Source organism: Sinocyclocheilus anshuiensis, unplaced genomic scaffold (genome assembly GCF_001515605.1).
Source record: "Sinocyclocheilus anshuiensis isolate Anshui unplaced genomic scaffold, SAMN03320099.WGS_v1.1 scaffold185, whole genome shotgun sequence".
Classification (NCBI taxonomy): Eukaryota; Metazoa; Chordata; class Actinopteri; order Cypriniformes; family Cyprinidae; genus Sinocyclocheilus; species Sinocyclocheilus anshuiensis.
Window position 1 is genome coordinate 320621 of NW_015539887.1, and position 13516 is coordinate 334136.

The 13516-nt window shown below is 35.4% G+C and overlaps 1 protein-coding gene across 1 annotated transcript in view; it reads left to right on the plus strand.

Moving 5' to 3' along the window:
- LOC107685521 (intermediate filament family orphan 1-like) overlaps positions 1-13140 on the plus strand; it is a 19835-nt gene extending 6695 nt beyond the window's left edge. The window contains exons 2-9 of the mRNA XM_016482121.1: positions 331-391; positions 2591-2686; positions 5177-5317; positions 6722-6909; positions 7019-7139; positions 8743-8832; positions 9175-9305; positions 11363-13140. Coding sequence (XP_016337607.1) covers positions 331-391; positions 2591-2686; positions 5177-5317; positions 6722-6909; positions 7019-7139; positions 8743-8832; positions 9175-9305; positions 11363-11447 — 913 coding nt within the window. The 3' untranslated portion in view covers positions 11448-13140. The remainder of the gene's footprint in view (positions 1-330; positions 392-2590; positions 2687-5176; positions 5318-6721; positions 6910-7018; positions 7140-8742; positions 8833-9174; positions 9306-11362) is intronic.
- Positions 13141-13516: the final 376 nt, after the last annotated feature.

A 13516-nucleotide genomic window follows, 5' to 3' on the forward strand; every position in this document is an offset into this window, starting at 1 on the left:
AACGCAGCACGTAAAAAGACAGTATAAGTCATTATAATCCGTAATTATGTCCCCACTGGATGCAACAAATGCCATGTTTATAATGGATTGTAATGTTTTTGTCTCGTCGCTCCGGCCGGTACAAGGCATCACAGTATGGTAAGGGGCGTAACATTTCCATCACATTTCTTTTTAGCAACATCATATGACCCCTTTAAATATATAATGCCAAGTCTTATTGACCACTTTTTTAAACAAGTTGTTAGCTAGTTAAATAAATGACATTTTAAAGTTCCTGTTGTTGGGACAAACTATGCTGTTGTTTCTGATGTTCTGGTTTTCTGCTCTCAGATGGGAAGAGGAATATACCATGAGAATGGACATGGAACAGAGAATGAATGATCTACAGGAGGTGAGGAACACTTTTTCATGTGCACTTATAACAAGTGCTGTCTACAACACTTTACTTAATTTAATTTCTGTTTTAATTTTCTAGAATAATGTGAAAGACAGTCTTCAAATATTTGCACATTCGAAAATTTGGGTTTGTTAAGATTTTTTCTTTTTGAAAGATGCTCATATGCTCATCAAGACTGCATATATTTGATCAAAATTCATTAAAACTAGTGCTGTCAAACGATTAATCGCGATTAATCACATCCAAAATAAAAGTTTTTGTTTACATAATACAGTATATGTGTGTATACTGTGTTTATTTATTATGTATATATAAATACAAACAGATGCATGTATATTTGTAAGAAAAATGTTATGTTTATATATTAAATATATTCATATATAATATAAAATATAAGAATATGAATATATAAATGTATAAACATATGTGTTTGTATTTATATATACATAATAAATATACACAGTACACATTTATAATGTAAACAAAAACTTTTATTGTGGATGCGATTAATCGCGATTAATCAATTGACAGCACTAATTAAAACGGTAATATTGTGAAATATTTTTACAGTTTAAAATAACTGTTTATAATAAATATAATTTATTCCTTTGATGGCAAATCTGAATTTTCAGCAGGCATGATTTCAGTCTTCAGTGTCACATGATTATCATTATACATCATTATAATATGCTGATTTGGTGAGAGAAATCTTGAATACTTTTTACTTTCACTTCTGATCGATTTAATTGCTGAATTTCTTGATGAATAAAAGTATACATTTATTTTAATAAAATCTTACTGACCCCAAAATTTTGATCAGTAGTGTACATCACTACTGTGTAAACAGATCAAAGAAATGTTGTTGTCTGTTTTGGTTGAAGCTTTAGTTCATATAAAGAAACTCGCTCTGAAACTGTTCGGCCCTTGAGTGATTAATTTCAGCTTGAGACTTTTGGAATGTTTTACCTTTGGGATCAAATGTCACTTGGATGAACTAGGATTCAGGGAAAGCTTTGAGTTTTCAACCGATTGAAACTGTCAGTGAGTAGACGTTTAAAGGCAAAACTGCAGTAACAATTTTATATACTATATAATGCTATAATCCCTAATGATGACAATCATTTTTTAATTGAGAAGTTCTTTGTTTATCTCAGCGTTAGTTTAATATCTAGATTAATAAGATTAAACCTAGTGTTGGTCTAAATTAGAGCTGCATTGATCATCCTTAATTCAGTTACTTCTAATTACAAAATGTTCTTAAAGGGGTCCTATTATGCTCTTTTACAAAGTCTTGATTTTATTTTGGGGGTGTACTAGAACATGCTCTCATGCTTGGCGGTTCGAAAAACGCATTATTTTTCACATAATTTACATTATTAAAATACCTTTCTCCCAAGCCTGCCACAAACGGCTCGAGTAAGTCAAATATAACAAATGTATGAAGCAATAAGAGAAACATATACAAAATGTGCAGAGCGGGGGTATACGAGGACTGGAATTAAGAACCGCTGTTCTAGACATTGATGAAGAATTTGACGCTACAGCACAGCAGCTCTTCTTCTTGGTTTTCTCTGATGCACTAACTCTGCAGCAGCACTTCTTCTTCGTCTCGTCTGATGCACTCACTCAACCAAGCGTTCTAACCACAACCTCGCCCCTCCCCACCCCCCAACCATTCGAATTTCTGTAGGCGGGAATTATTTTAATGATATTCTAATGAGCCGCTTTGTGATATCACAAAGCCCGGAAAACAAACGCCGTAGTCCAAACGAGCCGTTCGTTGTAGTTCTTGAAAAGGGATTTTTAAAAAACGAAGTATCTCCCTTTGGAGTGGACTTTGAGATTTGTAACTTTCTAGATCTTTTTAATGCCCAAACATACACACTACACACTACACACTGACTAAAATTAAAAAAGTGAAAAAGCATAATAGGACCCCTTTAAGCTTTTCTAAAGTAACTTAAATATAAGTTGAGTTTCTAAATAATCATTCTGTATGTAATTATGTACGCTTTTGCTCTATGTAGGATTATTGCCATACTAACATGAAGTAAAGAGTTGTGTTGGGTTTTTGGAAGGACTGTTCACTGTATATGAGTAACATCTAGATGATTTTGTCCGAGAAAATGTCAGTGTGTTTGTATAGAAATGTAATTGTTTATTAATAATAATTATGGATATGCATTTGTGTAGGACCTACAGGAGAGTGAGGTGTGTCAGGATGAGCTGGCCCTCAAGGTGCAACAGCTGAAAGCTGAACTTGTGCTCTTTAAAGGACTCATGAGTAATGTGAGTATGAGAAGCAAAACACATGCACTCTCAGCACACTCAAACACAGCCAGGGCTACAGCATACAGGACAGGAAATTATCATCCAAAATTAAAATTATACCAGTTACTCAGCCTCATGTCATCCTGAACTTAATGTCATGCTCCCTTGTAAAAAAAAGAAAGAAGTGTCTTTAATTGTATTGAATGTGCACTTGTAGTGTACTTCAGTTCTTAAAAGTATATTTAACATATATAAGTAACTAATATAAAACCCGTACTTACAGATAATGTAATATTAATTAAATAAAATGCCACTTAAGAGTGCACTTTCATGAGTTTTTCAATAATGTAAAATTAAAAGATTTCTTTAGAGTACTTTTTAAAATTATTATGTTTTAATAATATTTTGTCATGCAATAAAGAATTACAAGAGAATACAAAAGAAGATATCTTAAAAAATGTTGGTAACCAAAATGTTGACGTTATCATCTTCCATAGTGACAAGACAGTGGCTACCGTCAACTGTTTGGTTACCAACATCATTTTTGGGTGAACTATCCCTTTAATATATTTGAAATGTACTACTTTTCAACTTCATCATTGCAATTGTGTAATTGCAAATATATTTAAACACAAGTCCTCAAAGTTTGTTTTTTTAATCAAATGTAAATGCATGTCCCAGTCACATTTTCTTGGTTAAATAAACATTACTTACACTATTAGAAAAAGTAAAAAATAAATTCTAAATAATTCTATTTTATATTTTTACATTAACAATGTAATCAATATTCTTTTTATTAAAGCCAAGTATGAATCTCATCAAGTTCGTTTTTAAGCATTTTACATTTACAATGTTTGCAATAACAACATTTAAACAATATATTTTATTTGTGAACTTATGTTCGGCTATTCTTTTAAAAAGTTAACTTTTAACTAATTTTGAATCATTCAGTCATCAAAGCTTGGTAAATATTGGTCACAGACACTGAGATTTACTACCAAACTGATTACTCACTAAAAACTCCCACAGATCATGTTTTCAGGCCATTTCAAGTCTTATTTTGACATAACAAAGTGGTTGTATCTAAGTGTATGACTTGTTTACTCTTACACAAGAGGCGGGATTTATCGCATGAACCAATCACAACCAAACATAACCAGTCATATCACGAGGCATTGCCTCCTCTCACGTGACTTTCCCCCATTAATTCTCAAATACCCCCAGCAAACTCACTCCCCTGTTTGTTGGTCTGTTAAAACTCAATGAGCTCAGGGGAGGCAAGACAGATGCCGACTTCCGCTGTAACTTTACCTGTTGCGCTGTCGCTGTTGTGTTTCTTTAGAAAAACGAGTGATTTACACACTTTTTAATGTTATATTTTGTAATATTTGCGTTGTTTTATTTTTGCACTACAAATTTTTTCTCATCCAATATTTTAAGGAGGCTCTGCCTCCTTTGCCTCCTCGGAGGAAACGCCCCTGATGTACATGTACATTCAGTACATTTGGTAGTACTCATTAACTATATTTTAAAGGCAATAGAAATAATGATGAAATTACATATAAAGATGTACTTAAAGGCACAATATGTAAGATTTGTTTATTAAAATATCCAAAAACCACTAGAACAGTGTTATATATTTTGCTGACTTGTGTACTTACATTATCCCAGATGTTTCGAAGAATGTTTAAATCCAGTACTCTTTTTAAATGTATGCTAAAGTGCACTTCTTTTTCACAAGGGCTGTTTGTGCTTTTCCATGCAATGAATGTAAATGTGTGCTAGGTAAAGGGTGTCAAGATCACATTGGTTGACCAGCACTAAAAGCAGCTCTAACCTAGCATGGAGGAATTCATGATGGTCTAAGCTGTTTTTCATGGCAGCCATTTAATTTAATGGCATTGCTCATGTAAAGTTTAAATCAACAAATCACACACACTCAGGGGTTTGTTTCTGACGAGCTCATGAACAATATGTGCTTTCATAGCAGCTACACTCACATTTTTCGAGAGCAGACACAGTCATCACATTTTCTGGAGAAATTAATGTGCCTTGTGCCTTTGTTCACATAAATGCTCACACACAAACAGGTGTGCCAAGTACATGTAGAATTTCCCACCTCTATACTTTCCACAATTAGCACTTTATTTAAATCTTTGAATGTGTTTCATGGAATTTATTATCTGAAAATGAGACAACCCTCCTTTGTATCAACTACTTTTCCCAGAAATGATTGATCACAGAGTTCAAAGAGTTAAAAATAGCTTGTTTTGTGAATGAGTTTAATAGACACATGCCGTTCGCCGCAAATCCAAGGAACGTTACAGACATCACAGTTTGCCTCATTGTGTGCCACAATAGACGTGCCACTGCGGTTTCAGTTTCATATCATCTGGATCTCCAGTGCCTTGAATGCTAAACAGAATACTCAGAAATTAGTTATTAGTTATCTAATTACTCTTGCTTCAAATGACACACATAAACCCACACAAATCTGCTCACGTACAGAACCTGTCAGAGCTGGACAGTAAGATCCAGGAGAAGGCCATGAAAGTGGACATGGACATCTGCAGACGCATTGACATCACAGCTCGCCTGTGTGATGTCGCCCAACAAAGAAACTGTGAAGATCCAATTAAGATCTTTAAGGTATTCAGAAACTCACACTTCTGCACCTCCTCTTTTTTCTCTGTTTTTCGATTGTTATTGTTATACTACATGTTTAATCTCTCTATAGTTGATCTTTGTCTGAACACTGACATTTTTTGGTGTTTTCTAATTAAAAAAACAAACAAATTTAAATTCTTAAAAGAAGAAAATTACTTAAGGAACAAATTTTATAATATTTGAAAGATGCGAGGCTTTGAGAATGCAGAATTACTATTAAATGCTGGAACCACTGTGAATCATACAACATTACAAAGTCCCCAGCTTTTTGTAAATTATCTCTTCTTTTCTGATAAACATTTTAATAACAATTTCATAAGAAACGCCTTTAATGTTGGTTTCAATCCTCCATGTAAATCGAACTGGCTTAAATCTCACTATAAATTATGGCACAGCGCCAGGACGTTACCTTATAATTATGTTATTTCTAACAAAATGAAGTAATTTACAAAATTATTCATAGATGTTTGAACTTTTTTTTTATTGCCCACTTTCTGTTTCAATGTGGACTGATTTAAAAAAAAAATAAAAAATGGACATGACAATTTTATTATTTTTTTCTCGAAATTCTAAATTTAGAACCTTTGATATTTTGCTTAATTTTCAAAACCCACATTTCCTAAAAAAACTAAATTACATTATTATAATATTTATTAATTAATTTGGCACAGTTTTATATATTAACAAGACAAGAACTCAAAAAGAAACCATCATATATTACCTTTTGTAATACTGATCTCACAATATGCTTTCCAAAAAAAAAATTTTCTCACCCCATTTTCTTCTTGTTTTCAGCTCTGTATATAAAGTGGAATATATTAGTATGTATTATCACCCAACTCTAATCTGCTAAATATCTAAGACATAAAAATATTAAGATATTGTAAACAATGTCATTATGGTGTTCTATGAAGCTGCTTTGAAACAATGCATGCTGTGTAAAGCACAGTAGAAATAAATTTGACGTGACTTGTTTTCAGCACGAATCTAACAAAATTTAAGGAGGTTTATGCTTAATACAAGACCAATGTAATGCCTGATGCTTCTCAAGTAAATGTACAGTTTTCAGTTTCAATCATATTACTGGAAAACAAACCAAAATGATCTTCTGCAGTGAATGTCATCTATGGTGTAATCTTGCACCCTTGTAATTCACACGACACCCCAGCCCCCTCTCTATGTCACTGACTCAGCTGCTGTGAGTTTCTGCTGACGCCTGCTATAATGTCTGAGGCACAAAGAACTGATGTCTATTGCATTATGGGTAGAAGAGGGGAGCGGTCCAACCTATAAATCATTTTGCATGTTTGTTTCAGTACTACGCTGGGTCAAAAATGTTAAGGCTATGAAATGGCCTAACCCTCTCTCTTTCTCTTGCCATCTCAGGTTCCCAGCCCTCAGAACGCCATCACCTCTCGTGCCCGCAAACAAGCCTCACAACCTGCCAATGGCAGCGAGACAGATGAGCCAGTCAGCACGTCTGAGAGTGATGGAGGTGGTGCTCGAGAGGATGAAGTGTGCACCCCTTCAGCCCTCCAGATCAATGAAGAGATGCAGAGAATGTTGACCCAACTGTGAGCCATTGGAAATGCTTTGCAATGTTTGCCCAGAGCTGTGGTTCCTAACTGTTCTTTTTACAGTCTGTTATAACTAATGTAATGACTTAAACCGTGTCTTTGCCAGGCGGGAATGTGAGTTTGAGGATGACTGTGACTCTCTGGCTTGGGAAGAGACCGAGGAAACGCTCCTTCTGTGGGAGGATTTCCCAGGATGCACTTTAACAGCAGACACCAGTCAGGGGGAGGTTAGTGCGCTGCATTCTGGATTCATTCTGGTTTATATGTGGTTGAAATACTGTTCTTGTTATTTCTTACTACTTCCTTTTTTAGTAAATGTTTATGTACATTCAAGGGTATTTTTCAAACTTTTTGCCCAACTTGATGATGATGTTTGGCACTAAAATATGACCATTTTTTTATGAACATTTTCCAGTACTAAAAATTAAACAGGTTGTTTTTGCTACAGTACTTTAAACACTTTTATGCAAATGACCTCTGTTATGATTGGCTAACATCGTTGAATGTGAAATAAAAATGCTAGCGAGACCAATATAATTGCCATTGGCCGATTTTTCATGAACCGCCTTCTGTGCAAAGACTTCATGACAAAACAAAATAGAAACTCTTAGAAATGCATATTCAATAAGGTCAAGCGCAAAAATAACTGTGTCCACGCCTTTTCAGCGCTAATTCCTCACTGCGCGTCTTTACTAAAACCCGACAGTACTATTTTAAAACCAAAAGACGGTTTGCACTAGCCCCAAGAATCTTATTGGTGCACCTATTAAATATTCTTGGATTTTGTTGATGTTTACTTTTTAGTATTCATCTAATACATCTAAATTTATTCATTCATATCTTGTTTTTCAGTATGAGTGACATAAAAATCTTTATATCAAGATAAATTGTGAAGCAAAATGAAATAAGCCTTTTGACAGAAATCTAGTTTTATGAGGTTTATAAAAACATTTGCCGAAAGAAAAATAAACTTAAAAGCTTATTAATTAAGCTTTTTATACAATGTTAATTGTTAAGCATAAACCTACACTTTTGTTGTATTTATATAAAAACAAAACTAAAATTGAGTGTTTTATCATTTTGTTTTATATATAAAAAAAAAGTTATGTAGTGTGTAGTTTCTCTGTTTTAAAAGTAACATTTTGCTTTCCTTTCTCATCTCTCTCCCAGCATTATGCTCTGCTTTATATCATAATTCATATCTTTCCCATATTTTTTCCCCCTATTGTAACTCTTGACACTCTTGTCATTTCCACCACACCATTACATTTCCTCAGACACTCACTCTCTCCCTCTCCACTCATCACTCTTTTTCATTAATTTCTTAATGTTTGTGGTGAACTGCTGAGTATTGCGTCATCTCTCAGGGTTGGCAGCTCTAACAGAAGCTAGGCAGTGGCAGCTTGATAAAATTCGACACAGGATGAAACTCAGATTCACATGCTCGCTCAGAGTGTCCAAAGGAGAATGGGATTCTGGTCATCCAGTCATGGGGTTCGCTCATAGGACACATGCAAACACACACACACACACACACACACACACACACACACAGCTCATATTTAGGTCAGGGTACTCAGTCCAGTTTGCTGGGGGGCGGTTCGATACTAAACATTACTGACATTAGTTAATGCGATGTTGGCTGGAAGTGTGTTGCGTTTCATGGAAAGCTCAAAGGATTCAAAGTGTTTAGAGTTTTCCATCAGCGGGGTTATTAATCTATTATTTTATTTTCCCTCTGGTAAAATCTGATCTGCTGGTGAGTGCTTATGCTTCAGCATGAGATAATGTGTCTGTGGCCTTACTCTCTCTTTCTATCTGTCTGAGCAGGAGGAGTGCTTGGAAAAGGTGATTAAGGACACTGAATGTCTTTTTAAGTCCAGGGAGAAGGAATATCAGGAGACTATAGACCAGATAGAGGTGAGAAGTTTACATTAATCAGCATTTTACTTTACATTCATGCTTTTTCATTCTGTTGATTCTGACTGACTGATTGCAGCATTATATTAAGCAAGATAATGTACAGTCAGCTGATCATTATCACAAAATAAACCCTTCGGTTTTTGAAAAACATCCTGTCAGGGATGCAGCACAGTACTTTATCTCCTTCATACAGTCATAAATCATATATTTTATGTACATGTTATCGTATTACTCTTTTCTTGTCATTTATACTGGATGCTAAGTGCAAAGTGAATAAATGTGCTTAGAAATGTATAGCAGCCCATCAGCCCAGGCTTTATGCATTATGTTTCTCTGTAGTTGGAACTGGCCACAGCAAAGTCGGACATGAACCGTCATCTTCACGAGTACATGGAGATGTGTAGCATGAAGAGAGGACTGGATGTGCAGATGGAAACCTGTAGGAGACTCATCACTCAGAGTGGAAACAAGTATGCAAACATCCACAAACATATATTGGCTTTTGACGCTTAAAACTGTTGGCATGGTTGTTCTTAACCCTGGGTTATCTTGTTCATACCGTATCCTGGTTTTGAGATTTCACACTGTAACTTTGTAAACCATGGATTTACATTTTTATTTGCATATTTATGAAGTCAGCAACATTGATTGGACAAATACAGCATGCAAGGAGCATTTAGCCTGTTTTACCCATCTGTGTAGATGTTGCCACGTTGATCCATTTCTGTATTAAAGGGATAGTTCACCTAGAAATTAAAATTCTGTCATTATTTACTTGCCCTGATGTTGTTCCCAACCCATATGATTTTCTTTTTAAAACTTCAAAGAAGATATTTTGAGAAATGTCTCTGTGGTTTTTATCCATACAGTGGAAGTCAATGGTCACCAAAACTGTTTGCTCGACTTACCAACATTCTTCAAAATATCCATGAGTGCTCTTGACGCACATTGTATTGATGCACAGGCACAGACATTTCCGTACATTCACGTTGTTTCCACACACATTCACGATAATGTTTTGATTTGTCATGTGTATGTTGCTGTGTTTAGTTATTCTGAATGGATCCGTGGATACTGTAGTAGATAAATGCAGTCAGCAGGCGGTTGGTTTATGGGTTTTTGGCATCTCCATGTAGTCCTGTTTGGTATCGCAACTTGACTTCTCTAAAATGTAAAAAAGCTCTTTGCTGTTGCACTGTACACATAGGCTACTATACAATTCAGATTTTTTTTTTCATATGTGCTTATATGGGCTCCTTATATCATTTGGTTCTTTGGTGTCCTTTTGGAGTTCTTTTGGAGTCCTATTTTGGAAAGACATTTAAATTTATCTTGAAAAAAGCTTGCAGAAAATATAGATTTTTGAGAATCACCCTTCAATCTTTTGGTTTACTTTGCTGGATATAGCAAATGAAGACAAAATAAACATTTGAGACAAGATAAATGGTCTATGCTTAATTTAACATGAAGTGTGCGATTAATCAGACATTTCCGTACATTCACGTTGTTTCCACACACATTCACGATAATGTTTTGATTTGTCATGTGTATGTTGCTGTGTTTAGTTATTCTGAATGGATCCGTGGATACTGTAGTAGATAAATGCAGTCAGCAGGCGGTTGGTTTATGGGTTTTTGGCATCTCCATGTAGTCCTGTTTGGTATCGCAACTTGACTTCTCTAAAATGTAAAAAAGCTCTTTGCTGTTGCACTGTACACATAGGCTACTATACAATTCTGTTTTTGTTTTTTTTAGCATTTTTTTTCTTTCATATGTGCTTATATGGGCTCCTTATATCATTTGGTTCTTTGGTGTCCTTTTGGAGTTCTTTTGGAGTCCTATTTTGGAAAGACATTTAAATTTATCTTGAAAAAAGCTTGCAGAAAATACAGATTTTTGAGAATCACCCTTCAATCTTTTGGTTTACTTTGCTGGATATAGCAAATGATGACAAAATAAACTTTTGAAACAAGATAAATGGTCTATGCTTAATTTCATGAAGTGTGCGATTAATCGCGATTAATCACATAAAAAGGGTGTGATTCATTAGATCAAAAATTTGAATCTATTGACAGCCCTAATTATAAGACATCACTAAAATAATGAGTATACAGTCTAATATTTTGTGAAATGCTCTTCAGTAGACTTCATTTCTAGACTAGACTTGCCTGAGGTAAATGAACCCATTACACCCCTAATGCTAACATAGTTATCGTTATAGTTGTTTTTATAGTTAATGTTCTTTGTGTGAATGGGCCGTAAGGCAGTTAATGATTGATTTTCTGTTGCTAAATAACTTCTAGCATCGTATTGTTTCACACTTCATACCTCTGGCACCCTATTTGGTCTCAGCACCACAGAAACTGAGCAGAGTTTCATACGTTTTTTATTAAAAGTGTGAAATTTTGCTTTACCCACGGTTAAAAGTGGCCTAACATTTAAAAAGACAATAACTGTACTATTTCCCGCAGCATAGGAAAAGTATATTTTGTTGATTTTTCTCTTTGTCTCTTTTTCCACCATACAGTAAATCCACTTCTTCTATACCTGGAGGTGGTACAGATGCAAATGGAGAAACAGAGAGGGATAAAACCGAGGAAGGAGGAAGATAATGATGCCATCAGATCTGAAGAAGGTGTTTGCAAGAAGAAGAAAAAGTGCCCCTCATCTCTTCATGGCACCCTTCATCAGCCCTTCTCATGTTTTCGCAGTCTATCCAGTCACTGCCTCTAGTGGTGGTAAATGGAATTACACTGTGTGTGCTGAGTGCCCAAAAGTGAACATGTCCTGTGACATTTTTCCCCTGTGGTTGTGCAGAGCAGCTTTACTGTTTTCACACCTACATAATCTTAAAAGATGAGAGTCCTGACAACATTGTTTGCTTTTATCTGCTTTCATTGAGCCCATCCACCGGCGGGTATCGATCATGTTTTCCGATCCGATGGCCAAATGTCTGAGTCATCATATTTTCAGCACCGAATACAATCACTTTTGTTTTCGTATGTCTGGTAGAGAATCACTGACAGTGTTTTCGCAAAGTTTCCATTTCCTAGAGACTCCGAGGGGACATTTGCTCTCTTATCGTTGCCGCATGTACCGTTACGTGCCGCTGTAAGCCGTGGGTCAGTAGGTGTGTTGTGCTTCCTGTCTGAGCTGTTGTAAATACTGGGCTGTTAATGCTAATGAAGGGTGGAGGTAACTGTAGCCTGCACGTCCCCCATCTCTGTGCTCAAATTCACACAAAATATATGACATTTCATGCTAACGGTATTGTGCTGATGCCAGGCTGCTTCGGAGTCTCGGTTGTATTTGCTCTCAGAATAATGAACGCTTTGACTTCCTCTCTTTGCAAGTGGAAAACATGAGTGATGGGTGAGGCCAGATGAGTGAGATTTGAGGATGTTATGGCTCGGAGTAGACGTCAGAGCGTTACTCATGTCAACTTCTGTTATTTCCTTTTTACTTTTCCCCTCATTTTTCTTCTTTGAGATCAGCGGTATTGAGTCTTTTTCTCATTTTAAAAAAGTGGATTTCATGAAAATGCTGTATATGTAACGCTGCTGTAGATGTGAGACCTACTTCAGTCCATTTCAAAGGTCTTTCTATTTTGGATAGTAAAATTTGGCATTTTTCTGTTTCGTAGACCTTGCTGGTGCCTCTGATGGCTGAGATTGATGCAAAAATCTGTTTGTTTGTCTGACCAGTTGTTTTCATTGGGATCAGTCTTGTAGTCCAGACTAAGATGACATGAGTGAAGTCCTTTAGAGCAAATTATATTCATGATAGGGGTCTCCTTGATCCTTGGGAGTTTTTAAGAGTATCCTATCTTGTTACAATAGATAGGTCTACCAATGGACCTTTAGAAAGTGAGATCCTGATAGGTTATACTCACCAATGAATGATCTTACTAAAGACTCTATGAACTGTTTGACAAACTTAGGATCTTACAAACAGCAGGATCTTATGGAAATCCTTTTCTGCCTCAAAAGAGTTTAAAAAAGATAATTGTGACTTTCTTGTAATCGAGAGGTAGTATCTCAAAGTTACGACTTTATTTCACATAATTGCTAGGTTATACGTATCCGTCATTTGCGAGTTTGTTTCTCGCAATTACAACTTGATGTCTTGCAGTGACTTTATTTCACATAACTGCAACCCTATACCTACATTTGCAGCTTTATGTCTCACAATTGCACCTTTCTTTTTTCATAATTGTGTTTTTATCTCACAACTGTGATTTCGTATCTCATTGAGACATATTTCTTTTAACTTTGACATATCTCACAGTGACTTTGTTACTTGTAATTGCGACTTTCTGTCTCACAATTACAACTTAATTTCTAATAATTTTCTAGTGACTTTATACAGGTGCATCTCAATAAATTAGAATGTCATGGAAAAGTTCATTTATTTCAGTAATTCAACTCAAATTGTGAAACTCGTGTATTAAATAAATTCAATGCACACAGACTGAAGTAGTTTAAGTCTTTGGTTCTTTTAATTGTGATGATTTTGGCTCACATTTAACAAAAACCCACCAATTTGAAGGGTGTCAATGATTGTCTTCTGGACAACTGTCAGATCAGCAGGGGGAACCATGATTGTGTAGCCTAGTGAACCAAACTGAGAGACCATTTTGAAGGCTCAGGAAACCTTTGCAGGTGTTTTGAGTTGATTAGCT